The 17,389-nt window shown below is 36.0% G+C and overlaps 2 protein-coding genes and 1 pseudogene across 3 annotated transcripts; 2 read left to right on the top strand and 1 right to left on the bottom strand.

The window, feature by feature from the left end:
* Positions 1-142: 142 nt before the first annotated feature.
* On the bottom strand, positions 143-2,537 carry LOC121792846. 2 transcript variants are annotated; one of them, XM_042190967.1, is made up of 7 exons: positions 2,320-2,537; positions 1,844-1,932; positions 1,628-1,754; positions 1,231-1,326; positions 1,035-1,157; positions 593-855; positions 143-522 (listed from the first exon to the last, which is right to left on the bottom strand). In XM_042190967.1, the coding sequence occupies exons 1-7, from the start codon at positions 2,468-2,470 to the stop codon at positions 415-417; spliced, it is 957 nt and encodes a 318-aa protein (XP_042046901.1). In that variant the 5' UTR covers positions 2,471-2,537; the 3' UTR covers positions 143-414. The 2 variants fall into 2 exon arrangements, with proteins under 2 accessions (XP_042046901.1, XP_042046900.1); XM_042190966.1 differs by having other exon boundaries at positions 1,628-1,763; positions 2,320-2,536.
* Positions 2,538-5,448: 2,911 nt separating this feature from the next.
* Positions 5,449-9,060, top strand: LOC121792844. The gene is made up of 7 exons (XM_042190965.1): positions 5,449-5,719; positions 6,517-6,574; positions 7,061-7,141; positions 7,284-7,319; positions 7,510-7,749; positions 7,832-7,973; positions 8,293-9,060. Exons 1-7 carry the CDS (start codon positions 5,544-5,546, stop codon positions 8,784-8,786), a joined length of 1,227 nt encoding a protein of 408 aa, XP_042046899.1. The 5' UTR covers positions 5,449-5,543; the 3' UTR covers positions 8,787-9,060.
* Positions 9,061-10,109: 1,049 nt separating this feature from the next.
* On the top strand, positions 10,110-13,098 carry LOC121792845 (annotated as a pseudogene).
* The last annotated feature ends 4,291 nt before the right edge of the window (positions 13,099-17,389 follow it).

The following is a 17,389-nucleotide window of genomic DNA, read 5'->3' as shown; positions in this document are numbered from 1 at the left end:
CATGTCCGAGCCAAATATGAGACGCTAAGAAGCGGATAGGGTAAGGGGAGCGTTATTCTTCTATTCAAAAAAAAAAACGGATAGGGTAACATTTACACCATAAGTTATATATTTCTTTAAATTAATTTCAACACCTTTAAAATATCCAATAATGACACATTTAATACTATGATTTAATTACTTTTTTTTGTCAAATACAATATCTTAGTACTTTGTGCTTGATGCCTTGATGAGTACCAACTTCTGGTCTGAATGATAACAGAACATAACTATCACTACACATCCATTCACCATTTCTCAACTCACCTTCCCAAATTTAGCACCAATCCACCTACCATATCTCGTGCTTCCACGGTCCAAAACGGGAGGCGACCGCGAACGCGACTCCTCATAAAAAAACCCCATCACCAACCATCAGCCGACCACTCCCGACACCCACAGCACAACCAGCGGTGCTCGTGGGTGCGCATCTCGATAAGCTTCAGAATATCGGTCCTTGAAGTTCGACTGTGGTGTCTCCGACTGTAGAACGATCACGATTAGTTTCACTTCAACTGCAAGATGTGGATTTTGATTTCATGAGCAAACTTACATATTTGAGCCAGCATTCTCGATATTTGTGGTTATAGACATCGGGAGAGAAGCATCCGGTCTCGGACGGGCAATAAACCCATATGTTGCATTTCCTCTGCCCGGGTTTGGCTCGTTTCGCGTGGTCCAAACACGCCATGCAACAGTCGTAGGCGGACTCCTTATGGTGGGTGAGGCCCCATCTCACGGCGGCACCACCATAATCGGTGTGAAGTTCAGCGTGGCATTCGGGAGGTAGTTGTCTCCCTGGCAACATCTCTTTATCTGAAAAAGGGAATGAATCTCAGTTATAACCGAATCGGAATAGAAAAACCACACTGAAACGGTGTTTTTGGTCCGAAGAAATGAAACCGGTCAGGAATTTGACCAGAAAACCTTCAGATTTAGAACTATCTAATAGGAAAAAATCTTAACTATAGAAAGAAAAGTTCTAAAATTCATACCAAATTCGTCTTCCCCATCAGGTTTGTCGTCGTGTTCCATGTTCGTTACTGAAATCGGGATCCAGAGACCAATCCCCTCCGTAAACTCAACCCAACCAGAACTCAAGGCTCTTACAAGAATATCTGCTAAAGATATCAGAGGATGATGGATGCAATAATGAGAATTGACATTGAAATAATAGGGTTTCGCTCATACCAGCTTCCTCTTGCAAGATTGTCGAATTTATTGTTTCCCCACCACTAATTCTTTGTGCTTCTTCCAGCTTTTCGCGATGCCAGGTTCTAACTGCTTCTGATCACGAGCATCAATATTAAAGAGCGTGTTAGTACTCCATAAGATACTATATGAACAAGTGACAACTACAGAGAGAATTAGATAGCAAACTGACAAGTTCTAGCTTCCTATAAAGCCTCTCCAGATCACATATTCGAACGAAAAAGGATTAAACTTTATACTAAAGAGGGTGATTGGGGTGAGCAATAAGTGTCCTTAAACATCTATACATATAAATGATCTTCTAAGCCACAAACTGATAGCAATTGTCAAGAACAAGTGATTCAAAACATCACATCAAGATCAAATATTTACCCACCATTTTGGCGTGTTGCATTACCAGCAGCATCCGAGCTTCTTAACCTACTATGGATCTCATCTACTAGCCGTTGCCTCAAATGCTTTGGCAGCTCCACCCTTTCTTCCCTCGTAATCGTTTCTTCGAGCTGCATCACCTTTAAACACAGACGCCGTTCAAATTCACAGCAAACAAACCAAATTATCTCCAAACCAACATAGGGATGAGCCATCTCACCAGCTCAATAAGCTCAGTAGGTCGTGCTGCTCTTCGTATTCCATTCGACTCTTCCATTCTCCTAATCTGATCTAAGGTGTACTTAACCGCTACAAGGACACAGCACAGTGTTCATTCCAAACCCCAATTCAGCTAATAAACTCAGAAATCAACCAATTGAAGCATAAATCAACATATAAAACTCCAAAATTTGGGATAAAAATCAAAACTTTAATCTGAAAAAAATCCAAGAACAAACACTACAGGATAAACAATCTCAAGCAATTGACCTACAACAACAGAACAGTGTGTTCATTCCAAACCTCTATTCAGCTAATAAACTCAGAAATCAACCAATTGAAGCATAAGAAACCTCATACACACTCCCAATTTGGGATTAATTACATAAAATTCTGTTTAAAATGGCAAGAACACACTTTTCAAAAAGCTATCCTAAAATTGATGAAGATTCACAAAAGGGCGAGCGAAATTCTTACTGGTGTGAGAGTCAGCAAGAGGGTAAGTGTAGAGAGAAGCATAAAGAGAGCGAATGACATGGAAAGCAACTACAACATTGATGCAACACACTATGAGAGTGGCCCTTTTGTAAGAACACCTCCCACCCACACCCCACTCTCCTCTCACCATTTTTCTCTCTACATGGAATTCAGCAGTTGTCTTGGAAGGAGGGAGAGAGAGTTTAGGGGAATGTTGTCTTTAACTTTTGTCTATAATTTATTAATTACTATACGTTTGCGGATTAATGAATTGGTAGGGCCTTTTTCCCTAAGTTTCGAGCTCATTCCATATTTTTTAATCAATAAAAAAATTAAAATAAATATTACTTCCATCTTTTCTATAAAGATGGTCTCAATTTTTCTATTTTTATCCGTCCCATCAACTAACTTATTCCTACTCATATTTTATTATAAAACTAATAAAGTATATACGAGTAGGACTCGTATTCTATTAACTTTTCTAATTCACTTTTTATTATATTTCTTAAAATATGTGTCCGATCAATGTGAGGCAATCTTTGTAGTACAGGGGAGAATTAGTATACTCCGTATAAGATATCTATGACTATGATTGTTGCAAATGAATTTGTGCACTACTTTTTTTTTCTTCTTTTGAAAATTTATCCAAAAAAAGCCTACTCAACTTTTACAACAATCGTGATTGCCAATGTGCTAACGTACGCCGTTAATGAGTTTTTTCTTTATTTCATAGTTTTTTTATTTGTATTATTTCTATTCAATTTTTGGTGAGAATAAAAACGCTCTAAAAGATAGTGACGAATTTCAAAGGTGATCTATAAAACTTTTGATTGACAAAACACAATCCAACAAAAATAAAAACAAGAGCCAACTCTGGTTTAAAGCCGTATTATGAATGTATTTTTTTAAAAAATCAATAGAATTGAATTTTGAGTGCCAATACTATTATCTTATACTCCTATATTAGTTCTAGTATTTTACATTTTCACAAAAAAAATGTTTGTTTTAAATCATCCATATAATATGAAAAATATCTATCAACATTGTTGTGTGTAATAATATATTGGAAATGAAAATGAGTATTTGTGTAATCAAAAGTTGAAAAACAAAGGAAATTATATAATAGGAAGTTGACTGATTGATCTGCCACGAAGCACAGCGTTGCGTTCCATGCAGTACTTAGAGCATTCACGACGATGTCCGTCCGTGCCAGCGGTACGGAGACGCTGCCCGCCGCCTGCTCGATGCATCGAGCACGTCCGTGCCAGCGAGCAGGCGACGTGACAGCGTGTGATTGGCCAACGGCATAGCCGTTGACAATTTATTTTTTTTTAAAAAATTAAATTGTAATTAAAAATATGATTAAAAATAAAAAAAAAATAGTCCCACTTCCCAAAAAATTATATCCGTTTTCTACCCACTTTTAATTTATTTTTCAATATTTTTTCCCAAAAAATACACATTTTCATCTATAAATACCTCCACTTTCACACCAAAATTTCACACCACACTACACAATTATCATCCAAATTCTCTCATTTCCATTTTCAATTATGATCCAATCTTTCATTCACTCTTACTCTTACAACAAAACAATGTCCAGCCACGGCGATCACCACCGGGCTCCCACGGTTGGAACCCCCATTGGTTCGGTTCACAACCGCTTCCTAGTTCAGAAACGGAATATTCGGCCCCTCCTCAAACCCAAGGTTCGGAAGTTCCGGGTGGCTACCGACCTTACCCGATCGACGACCAAGATGCCCACCCGAGCCTAGAGCAAGGTCGAGCGGCCCCTCCCAAACTCGGACTCCTCCTACTCGCGGTGTCCGCACACCGTACACTTCGGCGGAGATGGAGCAATTGTTCAAAGCGTTCTTGTCAATCTCCGAAGATTCCGAGATTAGCACGAACCAATCCAACGATCATTATTGATGGCGCATCTGTCGCCGGTACAATGAAAACCGGCCGGCTGGAACAATCGAGCGCAACGAGAGTATGGTGCGCAACGACATATATAGAGCCAACGAAGAAATCCAAAAGTTCCAAAGGTATTACCTCTAGGAAGAGCGGTCGGCGAGGAGCGGCCGGAGCGAGGTCGACATCATCAGTTCCGCCTTGTCGACCTACCAATCCATGAACTACTAGCCGTTCAAGTACCTCAACATTTGGCAGGAGACGCGGTCGCATCCGAAGTATGGGGGAGGCGCAACATCCTCCTCTAGCGGCTCCTCCAAACGGTCAAGGTCGGTATCCCTATCCGACGCAGGCTTCGAAGACGTGGCTAGCCAACTTGCCGGAGCTAACTTGGGTAGCCCCGACGCCGGCCCGAGCGGTTCCCAACGCAGACCGCAAGGAAGGAAGAAGGCGGCGGCCAACCGCCGTCGCGCCGCGACTCCATCCGCCCCCGATCCCGAACCCGCTCCCTATGTGCCACCTCAACCCCCCTCCAACTCGTTGTGGGGGGTTTTGGCCCAACTCAATTTGGCCGATAGGTCAAATATGACCCCCGAGCAACTTCGATCGCATGTGGCGATGATACGGGATCTCCAAAGAACGTTGGTGGTATTGCCGGATGATGATTAGTCTTCACCGGGGGCATTTTTACGCTTAAATTGTGTAATTTTTTTTTATTTTTTTAGTAGTTTAATTATGTAATTTTCATTTTTTAGGATTTTAATTATGTAATTTTTATTTTTTAGGATTTTAATTATGTACTTTTTATTTTTAGGAATTTAATTATGTAATTTTTAATTTTATTGTAATTTGTAATATTATTCTCGGTATTTTCAATGAATTTTAATTTTGTGGAAATGTTTTTATTTAAATTGAATTAATGGTGGGATCCTTGTGCTCGTTCTTGCGGAAGAACACGGATGTGGGTGTTGTGCTCTTGTCTAAGAGCAGACAGAAAAAGTGGGGCCGGACTCACATCCGTGCTCAGCGAGCACGGATGTGGATGAGCACGGATGTGGATGCTCTTAATCCAATATTAATCAAATATTTATAATTGATAACTACAATTTGACGAATAAGCACCGCTTTTTATAAGCTTTAATCTTTAAGCATAAAAATTTCCTTAAATAGGTAAAAAATAGCTTTATATACGTATAAATAAAGACCTCCAGCAACCCCATCAAATTATCTTGAGCCCAGCAAAAACCTCTGCAATTTACAAAATTCCACTTCCAATTTCCGAGGAAATCTGATCCTGAGTAGCTCAGAGGATGTGGGGATTAGGTGGGAGTCATTATTGGGGAAGAAAGGAGAGTGGAAAAGTGGAAGGAATAGTTGTGGTATTTGCATGGATGTCCTGTCAGGAGAAGCATTTGAAGAATTATGTTGATATGTACTCCTCTCGTGGATGGAATTCCATTGTTTGCCAACCTCAGTTCCTCAATTTGTAAGTTTCTGTTTCACCCCCTTTGTAGGTACTCCGCAATTTAGATTTTTTGATGATCATGTTTGCTCAATTTTTAGGTTTGATGCTTGATTGTGGTTAGAATTTGTCCGTTTTTAGGTTTAATTGCTGTTTTAGCTGTGTGTGTGCTTGCTTCTGTGCTTATCTGTTAGTTGGTTGAATTAGGAGAATTAGGATAATAAATTTAACCGGTTTTGGAGTTTGAATAAGGTGCTTGAGGTTGGGGACCTCGTTAATCAAATAAATCTGGTTAATTATTTAGCTGCAGAGGTTTATCCCATTGGGTTTGATATTGGTGATCAATTAACATAATTCCTCGATAAAGTTGGAACTTCTAATGGTTGACCAGGTGGTGGTATGTATGTTTTCCAGAAAATGTTCTATTGAAGATAGCAAACCTCTGGGAAATCAAGCTATTGTCTAAATCGGTTTCCTAATTGAAACCGAACAAAGTTTCTTCGTGTCAAAAATGGGGTACCATTAAAATGGGGTCATTTTATACTCCATCGGAATACTTGTAAACTTACTTGTCAATGACTCATTATTGAATATTTGAAATGGAAATACCTAGCTGTGGTGGGTGGAAGCTAGGTTGACTGGTTGATGTTAGGTTGAGCAAGCTTGATCCTTGCACAACTGATATGGAAGCTATGTTTTCAGCCTATGTCCTTTAATCTCTTATTCGATGGACATGTGTGCGCGTGTGCATCTCTTGTTAATTGTAATTGTAAGTTGTAGTAACTCGCAATAACAATTGCTGATATTCTCTTCGTTAGCAGATTCTTTCCAGATAAGGCTGCATCGTTGGCTCAGGAAATAGTTAATGAGCTCATTCAGGTCAGTTTCTATGAAATTCAGTGGCTGTTAAGGATTTGTCTTCCGGAACTTCTAACTCTCTGATAAGAGATAATAGTGCTTTCTCATGCCATCTGTTCTAAGTTTATAAGGATGTCTCATACAGGAAAACCTTAAAGGAATCGATCTGGACTTATCTGAAAATGTAAAATAGCTTTCATAATAAGATAGCAATTTAGTTAATGTAGTGTAGTTCCTTATCACTGTTTAACTTGCTTTTGGAGGCCTCTCTCAAGAAGGGAAGTTGACGTTTCTACTTTACTATCATTTTCAGACAAGCAATGTTTGAAATCATGATACCTTAATTAGGCTTTCCTGTTACTTGAGTTCTTGAAAGCATGGTTGTCAAACCGGCTCCTTCCTAAGAACAAAATAATTACTGCGATGTAATCTGACATATTTGCCAAAATTTAGTACTTTCTTGTTTATCGGTGCTTGATTTTGGTTCCCATTTCATTTCACCTGCAGGAATTAAAAATAAGGCCATGCCCCATCATATTTGCATCTTTTTCTGGTGGTCCAAAAGCTTGTATGTACAAGGTTCTTCAGGTAAATACTATTCTTGCTCATCTATATATTTCTTATATCTAATGACTTATTTAATCATAGAAACCGAGGATCAAGAGGTCTTTGTTTAAGCTTGGCAAAATAATATACTCGTAAATAATAATCCTCTTCCATTTGGTTGCAGATAATTGAAGGGAAATGGGAAGAGCAAATCAATCAGGTAACTTCATCGAAGACCCTGTTAATATTATGCTATATATTTATATGATGTGATTTTTGCTAAAAATATAAATTGGTGATTAGGATTCAAATAAATTGCTAACATATATTATATCCCTTCATTTTCTGCATTCTACAATGACCTTTGTTAAAGTGATTTTGCTCATATTCTGGTCTATGTTCCCATGAAGGATGAATGTCGGCTTGTTAGAGACTCGATTTCTGGTTACATATTTGATTCTTGTCCGGTGGATTTCGTAAGTGACATGGGGAATCGTTTTTTTCACCATCAAACTGGTCTTACAATTTCACGCCCTCCACTCATAGCGTCATGGATAACAAGTGGTATCTCCTCCACCCTGGACACACTCTTTCTAAGCAGATTCGAATCACAGCGTGCTGAATATTGGCAGACTCTATACTCCACAGTTGTAAGCATCTGCAGAACTCAATTGAAATTACTTGTCATACTTGTTGGCTCACATTGATCAGTTGTTACTTTAATGCTACCAGAGTTTTCGCGCTCCGTATCTCATATTATGCTCCGAGGATGACGAGCTTGCTCCGTTTCAAATAATCTTCAATTTCGCTACTAGGCTGAAAAACCTTGGAGCTGATGTTAAATTGGTTAAATGGAATAAGTCATCCCATGTTGGTAAGCTTTCAAACATATCTGCTATTTTCTTTCCATTATATCCTTGGTCCATTCAAATCCGGCATATGTATATTGTGCTTGTGATTTATCTCGTAGTCATGCTGATAAATCTAAATGATATATGCAGATTCTGTATAACAAATTGCACAAAAACTTGTGTAACACTGTCTTATGTTAAACTCCCGACTAACTGATGTAAACTAAACCCTTCGGTTTTGCACCTTTCTCGGATCATGATTTATCTCACACTGTTTTGGCTCGTGGATATGAAATATTATAAACCATGATATAACATTTTCCTATTTGTACTATTCCATAGGTCATTTTCGACATCATCCAGAAGAATACAGCGCATCCGTAACTGAGCTACTAACCAAAGCTTCAATAACCTATTCCCAACGAATAAGGCAACTTGAAGGTGAGAAAATGGGCATGGAAGGTGGACATGACGAAATTTCTTATCCATTTAACGGCCTAAGGAAAACAGCCACAATGTCAAGAGACAGCCTCCACAGAGTTAACCTCGACTTGAATGATTATTTTCACGTGCCAAGCTCTGTAGAGTATCATGAGGACAGGGCTGTCGGGTCTATCCCGGATGAATCCAAAGGACGTTACATACCTCTGTCGAGCCCTCCAAAGATCAGCGCCCATGGCGTTTTAGGTGAGTTCCTCTTCGACGCTTGTGTTCCAAAGAATGTTGAAGACTGGGATCTGAGATTTTCACCCTCCATGAGAAGTGCTGCATTTGCTTCTGGGCGGAGGTCTTCTGCTTTCAATCCTATAAAGTGCATCCTTCGCTCTAGATTATGATGGTTGTTCAGCTTTATTCTCTGGTGCAAACATCTTGCCTACGAACTGGGCCGTGAAAGATAGCATTTTATATCGGTTCAAGATGGCGTTTGGGGCAAGAATACGAAGGAATGCCAGATTCTTCATTTGGTGTTTCCACCCAAAAATACTTGGACAGTAAGTGGAATTTCTAACACTTGACATATGATGTATAGTAATATCGTTGTCTAACTTATAAGTTTTTAACTGTGTATCACTGTTTTGGAGGGGAATAAAGAATTAAATTCATGAATAATTTGCGTGGTTACCTTCTGTTTTTATGAATGGATCAAAACAAAAGCTTCTAATGAGGTATTGTGAAGTACAGGTATTTGAATCTCAATCCCTTCTTCTCTCTCAGCGGAAGCTTGCCTTTAGAAAGTTCCAATCACACTGCCACTAACCAGCCGGCAAGGGTAACTCTGGATCTGGATTTCGGTTCAAAACATTTTCTTACTTTAGGTAAAATGTTGACAAATTTCCTCGTTTGACCCACCCTATCTTGTGCGCTTTTGCAATGCCATAGCACTCTTAAATTAAATCCTTGGCCTAACAGCTGAAAAACACCAATTATAGGTTAATTTAAGTTTTTTATCACCAATTTTAAATATGGTAAAAAAATATAGTATGAGCTTTAAGTGTAGCCAATATTTCATAATTCGAATTTCTCCTATATTGATTCAAGGTAACATTACCAGAATGTCCAAAGGGATGCTATCTTGGTCTTAAGTGGCCTGAGGAAATGTCTAACTAGATCAAAACGACACCTTATAGTAAAAAAATACATAAAATTCAAATTACATAATGTATAAAATAATCACCAACTTAGTCTTCAAAACGTCATTGTTTCCTGTGTTAGACTTGTCATTCAACATTAATTTTGTTATGTTATCTCTATGTTATTAGACATGCTACGTAAAATTTAATTTTGCAACAATACTTAATTGTGGAATATTGACTACACATTAAAGTTCCTGTATTTTTCGTCATATTCAAAGTTGATAATAAAGTAGTGTTAAAATGCAACTCTAAATATTATACAAATTACAAACTATGATCTGGATCATTAAAAAATGTCAACCGGTGATCTAAATATTATACAAACCTAATGTATATAAAGCCATTTTTTTTTTGAGCAAACACAAAGAACGAAATTTTGAGCAAAGTCTAAAATTAGTTGGCACAAAGTATAAAATATTAAAACTTCGAAATATCGAAAATGCAGTCACGTGACTATCCAGAAAATATGAATTCGGAAGAAATTGAGGACCGAGACATAATTTATAAATACCGAAACAGTTTCACTTAACTCAAATAAAAGTTGTAAAATGAAGAAAGTAGCATTGGTTACCGGCGCTTCCGGTTACCTTGGTGGGAGGCTTTGCCGCGCACTTCTCCACCAAGGCTACTCCGTTAAGGCCTTCGTCCGCAAAACCAGCGACATCTCCTCCTTGCCGCCGCCATCCGCCGCCGGCGGATCTCTCCAACTTGTCTACGGCGACGTCACCGACTATCCGTCGCTCCTCGAAGCTTTCTCCGGCTGCCACGTCGTTTTCCACACTGCCGCACTTGTCGAACCCTGGCTTCCTGATCCCTCCAGATTCACTACGGTGAGCTCAGCTTAATGTATTGATTTATTAATCGGAAATTAATATTCTGTTGAATGTTAATTGATGATTAGTTGACTAATCAGTAGCTTCTCTGATGTTATTGGTTTCTGATTAGATGCGAAGTGGATTAATTGCTAGTCATTACTCGGAAATTAATATTCTGTTCAGTGTAAATTGATGATTAGTTGGCTAATCAGTAGCTTGTCTGATGTTATTGGTTTCTGATTAGATGCGAAATGGATTAATTGCTAGTCGTTAATCGGAAATTAACATGCTGTGGTAAATTGATGATTAGTTGACTGAGCAGTAGGTTTTCTAATGTTATTAGTTTCTGATTAGATGCGAGGAGATTAATTGCTAGTTGTTAACTTGATAGCTGGATTTTTTATGCGGTGATTGCTTTGTAGTAGATATGAAACGCAGATTTTGTATTGACTTAAAGTTTGGTAGGTTAATGTTGGGGGATTAAGGAATGTGTTGAAGGCATATAAGGAGACGGAGACTATCGAGAAGATCATTTATACGTCGTCGTTTTTTGCGTTGGGGTCAACAGATGGATACATTGCTGATGAGACTCAAGTACTTATGACTCTACTCTGTTCAATTCCATTTAATGATATTTTTAAGGAGGAAGATGGCTTCTTATTTCTGTTGATAATCGTTGGAGAAATGTGTATTTGCAGGTGCATCCTGCTAAGCATTTCTGTACTGAGTATGAGAAGTCAAAAGCTGTCTCAGATAAGATTGCATTGGATGCTGCTGCGGAGGGGGTGCCGATTGTGCCAGTGTATCCTGGAGTTATTTATGGTCCAGGGAAAGTTACAACTGGGAATATGGTGGCTCAGTTGGTAAGTTGCTCATTTGCTTGTTCTTAAAAAGCTAGATTTTTTGGTAGTTTAATTTGTAATAAATTCATGCTGTGGAAAAGGATGAACCTCTGCTAAGATAAAAATGTCTGTGATTAAGTTGAAACATGTTTGATTATGTGTGAAGCTTGAACTGGAAAATTAGGGATTTGTTACCCCTTTGGAACTGAACCGGTTTCCTATCAATGTTGTCCTTTTTACTTGATTCTGTCTTGATCTATATGTGCTTTTCACAGTTTTTGTGTGTTCTTTTGGTGTAAATTTGATAAAACTGGTCCATGTTCATGATGATGTGTGCTCGTTCTAATAAAGTTTGATTACGGAGTTTTTGCTTGGTGTACAATTTAGGTAGTTGATTTTATGATAATTTCGTGCTGGGGAAAAAGGATGAACCGCAGTTAAGATTAAAATGTGAGGCGGATTTGATTATGTGTGAAGCTTGAACTGGATAATTACGGATTTGTTACCCCTTTGGAACTGAACATGTTTCTTGTAGATGTTGTCTTTTTTAACTTGATGGTATCTTGATCTATAGGCTTTTCATGCTTTTTTTGTGTGTGTTCTTTTGGTGCGAATTTGATAAATCATAAAACTGTTTCATGGTCATGATGATGTAAGAGGAGTTCATGTTCATCCTCGACATCCACTCATGCAAACGTGTTCACTTTTAATATGTTTGTACACTCTGTGTCAGCTTGTGGAACGCTTTAGTGGCCGGATGCCAGGCTATGTTGGCCAAGAGCAAGGGTTCTCGTTCTGTCATGTCGATGATGTTGCACAAGGGCATTGCTGCATTGGCTAAAGGTCAGAAAGGTGAAAGATATCTCCTTACAGGGGAAAATGCATCCTTCAAAGATGTTTTTGATATAGCAGCAGAGATCACTCAGACATCGAAGCCTCGGTTCAAGATCCCACTGTTTCTTGTTGATGTATATGGATGGATATGCGTTCTGTTGTCCAGAATAACTGGGAAGCTTCCCCTAATCAGCCCCCCGGTGAGGAACTGTTTTTTTATCTACTCTGTGATTTTGCCCATCGTACGTTACTTGCTTTTCCTGCATAGATAGTTTCACTGCTATTGTTCCAACTAAGCAATAGTTACTTTGTAAAAAAATCCTTTTTGCAATGTCGTACTATAACATAGAGTTGGTTTTAAGACTACTTCTTGGCTCTTCTCTATCTATGAGCTATATTTTCTGGTGGGCTCTTCTACTCACAGTCTCTATGCATTTTGTATTGAACAGACCGTTGATGTTCTAAGGCATCAATGGGCGTACAGTTGCGAGAAGGCGAAGAAAGAGCTGGTTTACAACCCTAGAAGTCTGAGAGAAGGTCTCTCAGAGATGGTCCCCTGGTTAAAGAGCTTGGGCTTGATCGAATATTAGGATACACCGTGATAGCAGGTTAGTCGAATAAAGTTGTTGACGACACTTAACTACTTATATTTCCCGAATGATTATCATCAACACATCACTGTACCAGTATCTGCTGTGCATATTCATGCCAACTTCAGTCTCAGTTACATTCTCTCTCTCTCTCTCTCTCTCTCTCTCCAAGAGCCATTTAGTAGCAGGGCAATGTGCCTTCTAGTTAATATTGAGTGAGTGAGCATGATTGCAATGTTCATAGACGGTAAACTATGTGTTGGATGATTGGATCTGTTGGCTGAGGACAAAGTGACATTACATTCAGCATTGGTGGAAATTCAGTCAAGAAAGTTGGAAAGATGTAGTAAATGATAAGGCTATTTGTCTGAAAAACTATGGTCAAATTTTGGTTTGTCCATCAACTTATGATATTTGGATTTGTTCGCAATCATCCTACATTGAAATTTTTTGTTGAAATTGTAGTATCTGATACGCAGCTACGAAATCATACGTGCACGTCACTGCAATTGAATCAAACTATGCTGTCTACTCATATAGAAAACGACGTCGTTTGGTTGAAAAGTATCAGCGATATATTAAACATGAGTGATCAATTTTTTTCATTGTATGATAATTGTGAACAAATCTAAATTTGATAGTTTTTCCGTGCGATTTTTAAGTTCGGAACAGACCCGAAGTTGACCTGGCCATATAGTATTCTTTAAATAAAATAGGAGTAATTATGTTACTCTTATTCCTCAACAGTGAGATTTTAATAATTCTTCTTGATTTCTAATTCGTGTACGACTATCGTAATTCAGACAATAAAATGAGATAAAACATTATTTCTATTTAGGATACCACAAATTCACAATTGATACAATTGAAAATGGTAGATAAATCATAACATTTGGAGTACCTAAATGATTTATTTAGATTCGAGTCTAAATTAGGTCGTACAATTTTACACATGCAAAAGAAAATATCCTAAGTTTAATTTTTAAATCTATCTATACATATATAAAAGGCGAGTTTTGGGCCGTCTTTTGAAATATTTATAAATTGTGGGCATCATTTTGAATATTTATAAGCGTGCATAATCAATGTATCATTGTAAGAAAAAAAAAACGTCTTTTGTGATTCAAAATTTAAATTCCACAATTAATATTACCCTACCTACATTATAATAAAAAACGTGTCATTATAGCTTTGACCACTAATCAATTTTTAAATTTAATTTCCAGTTATCTAACTTATTTATCATATTTAAAGGGGACGTTTATAAGTTTTGAATTTGGAAGGTAAAAAATATTTTTCATTATAAATGAAGGAAGTGAAAAGTTACGGAGAGGCATCTACTTTTTACTATAAATATGTTGTCAGCTAGATTTTAATCCTCATAATTCCTATCTTTTTTCATAATATTCTTTATTGAACGCTTTGCATAAATTTGAATTGATTTTAGGTATTTTTCTTACTCTTCGTCAATATTGCTTTGACATGAAATCAGTTTTCTATATGATGATTTTTTTTTTCATTTTTGTATTAATAATGTTTGTTTTGCAGCCCCAATTCACCATTTTTTTCAATTTTTTGTGATTGGACAATTGTTTTTTTTTTCTTTTTTTATTAATATGATTTTTTCTATTCTAAATTCCCAATGTCACATTGCCTTTAATTTCCCATGACTTTATGCACTTTTTATTTTATTTTTTTAATAATGTATTTGATGTTGCGGATAATTTTGATCTTATATCTTTAAATTTACTAATTTTGAGGATTTTGATTTTTTTTAAATATCTTTTAAACTTACTAATTTTCGTAGATTATATTTAATATAGACCATGAGTTCCTTCTTTCTATTTTCCTTGACAATCGCAGAACTATTACTATGTTTTATCGTACAAGAAATCGAAAGATTTTTTATATATGTAAGTTTTATCGGTGGGTAATATATGGTGTAAAATATCATTGGATGTTATGTAATCTTTATTCTCCCCTATTTCAGGAACAAAAATCACACCTCTAAGAAATTGTATACTAAAGAGTTGAAGATGCGAAAAAAAAATCTAACATGTTGCGCGAGGAAGAAAAACTAGCGTGGATATAGGAAAAACAAAAATATAGCACAAAACATTTAGTTTATTATTAGTTTATATTTCTTTACCTAAGTGTAGTGAGCTAAGGTTATAGTATATTTTTAGCTTTAACAATATGCATTGATATAAAATATTGTTATATTCTTATTGATTTTTTATAACATTAATTTGTGAGTTGTTTTGACTATTTTAACTTTGTCACTAATTTAAGTTTAGCATTTTGATTTTAACTTTAATTTAATTGATTTTGTATTCTTAGCTTGAAGTTCGCTAGGAATTTTTACTAATCAACTATTTTTTATACTAATAAGGAGCTTACGAAACAAAGTAATTTTAAAGTAAATAACCAATTTTCCTGTTTAATGTTGAATTGTGTTCATTTGACTCATTTGTTCTTGAATTGGTAACACTCAATTTGGCTGATTAGAGGCTGAGCTTCGTCCTTGAATGCAAACGAGCAGCTCCTGCCAACACTTAATGTCTTTGTGTTACTATATATGGCTGTTTTAGCAGTTGTTGAATCAATATTCTGATTTATATACATAACATTTATGGTAGGTTAATGTATGATAATCTTTGGTTATGTATTACACTTGTTTCCAACAAATAAAAATGGTATTAGATCATAAGGTTTTGAGTAATTAATATATAATTTGATCATCAATTTGTATCCATGACATACAATTATTAAATGACATTTGAAATATATTATAGGAGTATTAGCCTATACAAGCTGTATACATATCTAGAGCGTAACTCAGCGCCATATCTGGGTGTGGGCAAGTGTAATTGTTTTTTAAGTCATTAGCAATTCCAAAGTAGCAATCATAACTAATCGTGAAATTATCAATTAAATAACAACAAACACTCTCAGGGAGATCAGTATTATCGCCACATATCGCTTTCAACAGCCCAAATTTACAATCATCAGGCCAATTCTTGTAGCACTCTTTCACATCCACTGTTCTCCAATCACTCATTACCACCAAACTACTTATCATAATCACCATCACCATGATTGAGTTTTGAGGACTCATGCTTCTAAGATAATATGTATAATAACCCTAGTTACAACATCTTGCTTTTATAGATGTCATATCTCTCACTTAATTCATTTCATTACTCGTAACCTACCTATGTAATAGTAGTATTTATTGTTACCAGCAATTAAATTGTGGAGTAATTAAGAAGATGAATTTAACCGAAAACTTTTAACCTTTCATTCATAACTGAAAATAGAAATTCAAATTCCCATGCTATCAATTCATGGCATCTAATGATGAATATAATCCCTACACTTTTTCTCCAAAGTAGGTTGGTCGTCGGTGCTAGTGCAGTACCGTGGCAAGTCATTGAGCATGTCCATCTCCTGGAACTCGCTCCGGTCGAAATACCAATCTCCCACGGCTTATGCTATCGTCTGAAAAAAAACACTTAATATTAAATTGGTAATGATTGAACAAACAATTTGTGTGGAAGATACTTTATAAGCGTGCATAATTTTGAAATATTTTGAAATATTTGTGTGGCCGTTTTTTGAAATATTTATAAATTGTGGGCATCATTTTGAATATTTATAAGCGTGCATAATCAATGTATCATTATAAGAAAAAGAGTGTACTACGCAAATGGCCCATGAACTATGCCTTTTGCACACCAATGGTCCATGAACTTTAAAAATATCGTGGGTAGTCCCTGAACTAACGTGTAATCACATTTATGGTACTTTTTCACTATTCATCACAATTTTACACCCAAAATGCCCCCAAGGCATGAAGGGCATTTTGGGACTTTCATATCTAGGTATTGAATTTGATATTTTATTTATCTAGTACTAAATATGATATTTTCTTATAGTTTGAGTACCTAAAATGATATTATTCACTTCTAGTACCTAAAATGATATTATTCACTTCACTTTTTCAACATTTCTTCTTTCTCTCTTTCTCTAAAAATAAAAATAAAAAATAGTACTATGAAATTATTAAATATATTAATTATAAAAATCAAAATTATAAATTTAATTATAAAATAATTTTCACAAAATTTAATTTTGATTGTGATTTGATTAATTTTTTAAAATTAAAAATTATTTTTTTTAATTAAAACTAAGCATTAATTTTTGAAAAATTCTTATTTTTTGCGAAAATTCTTAATTTTTGATGATATATTCTCTTGATCTATTATAAGTTTTGATGATATATTCTCTTAATTAATTTTTTAATTAAAATTAAGCATTAATTTTTGAAAAAATTAAGAATTTTCGCAAAATTAATTTTTGGGAATTAAAAAATTAATAAGCTTACTTGCATGTAAATTGTGTTGAAGTCGTTGTAGCCATCCCTACATACATGGTAAAAGAAAATTTTGACGCTTGAGTACGAATGCATATACAAGGCTCATCAATCAGCAAGGTTATTAAGTTATGACTATATCCCAATTCCCATGGTCAAAAAACAGTTACAATCATAGATTCTTGGCCAAAAATAAAACTTCCATAATTTCCCAAAACATCAAATACTTTGTGAATTACAAGAGTTTTCCCTCCACACCCAACTGACAACAATCAATTTTCATGTGAGTGAACAATAATAGATCAAGAGAATATATCATCAAAAATTAAGAATTTTTTGAAAATTAATG

This window comes from Salvia splendens, chromosome 2 (assembly GCF_004379255.2).
Source record: "Salvia splendens isolate huo1 chromosome 2, SspV2, whole genome shotgun sequence".
NCBI lineage: Eukaryota > Viridiplantae > Streptophyta > Magnoliopsida > Lamiales > Lamiaceae > Salvia > Salvia splendens.
The sequence above is the reverse complement of the archived record's forward strand: the minus strand, read 5'-3'. Positions and strand labels throughout refer to the sequence as shown.

What these genes read in the sequence shown, in the direction of transcription:
- LOC121792844 (XM_042190965.1), top strand. Translation starts at nt 5,544, where the DNA reads ATGTGGGGATTAGGTGGGAGTCATTATTGGGGAAGAAAGGAGAGTGGA. An exon ending in GTATGTACAAGGTTCTTCAG is followed by an intron (nt 7,142 to 7,283) that starts GTAAATACTATT and finishes ATTTGGTTGCAG; the next exon opens with ATAATTGAAGGGAAATGGGA. An exon ending in GGGAAGAGCAAATCAATCAG is followed by an intron (nt 7,320 to 7,509) that starts GTAACTTCATCG and finishes GTTCCCATGAAG; the next exon opens with GATGAATGTCGGCTTGTTAG.
- LOC121792846 (XM_042190966.1), bottom strand. Translation starts at nt 2,470, where the DNA reads ATGGTGAGAGGAGAGTGGGGTGTGGGTGGGAGGTGTTCTTACAAAAGG. An exon ending in TCTTGCTGACTCTCACACCA is followed by an intron (nt 1,933 to 2,319) that starts GTAAGAATTTCG and finishes GTGTCCTTGTAG; the next exon opens with CGGTTAAGTACACCTTAGAT. An exon ending in GAGAATGCTGGCTCAAATAT is followed by an intron (nt 523 to 592) that starts GTAAGTTTGCTC and finishes ATCGTTCTACAG; the next exon opens with TCGGAGACACCACAGTCGAA.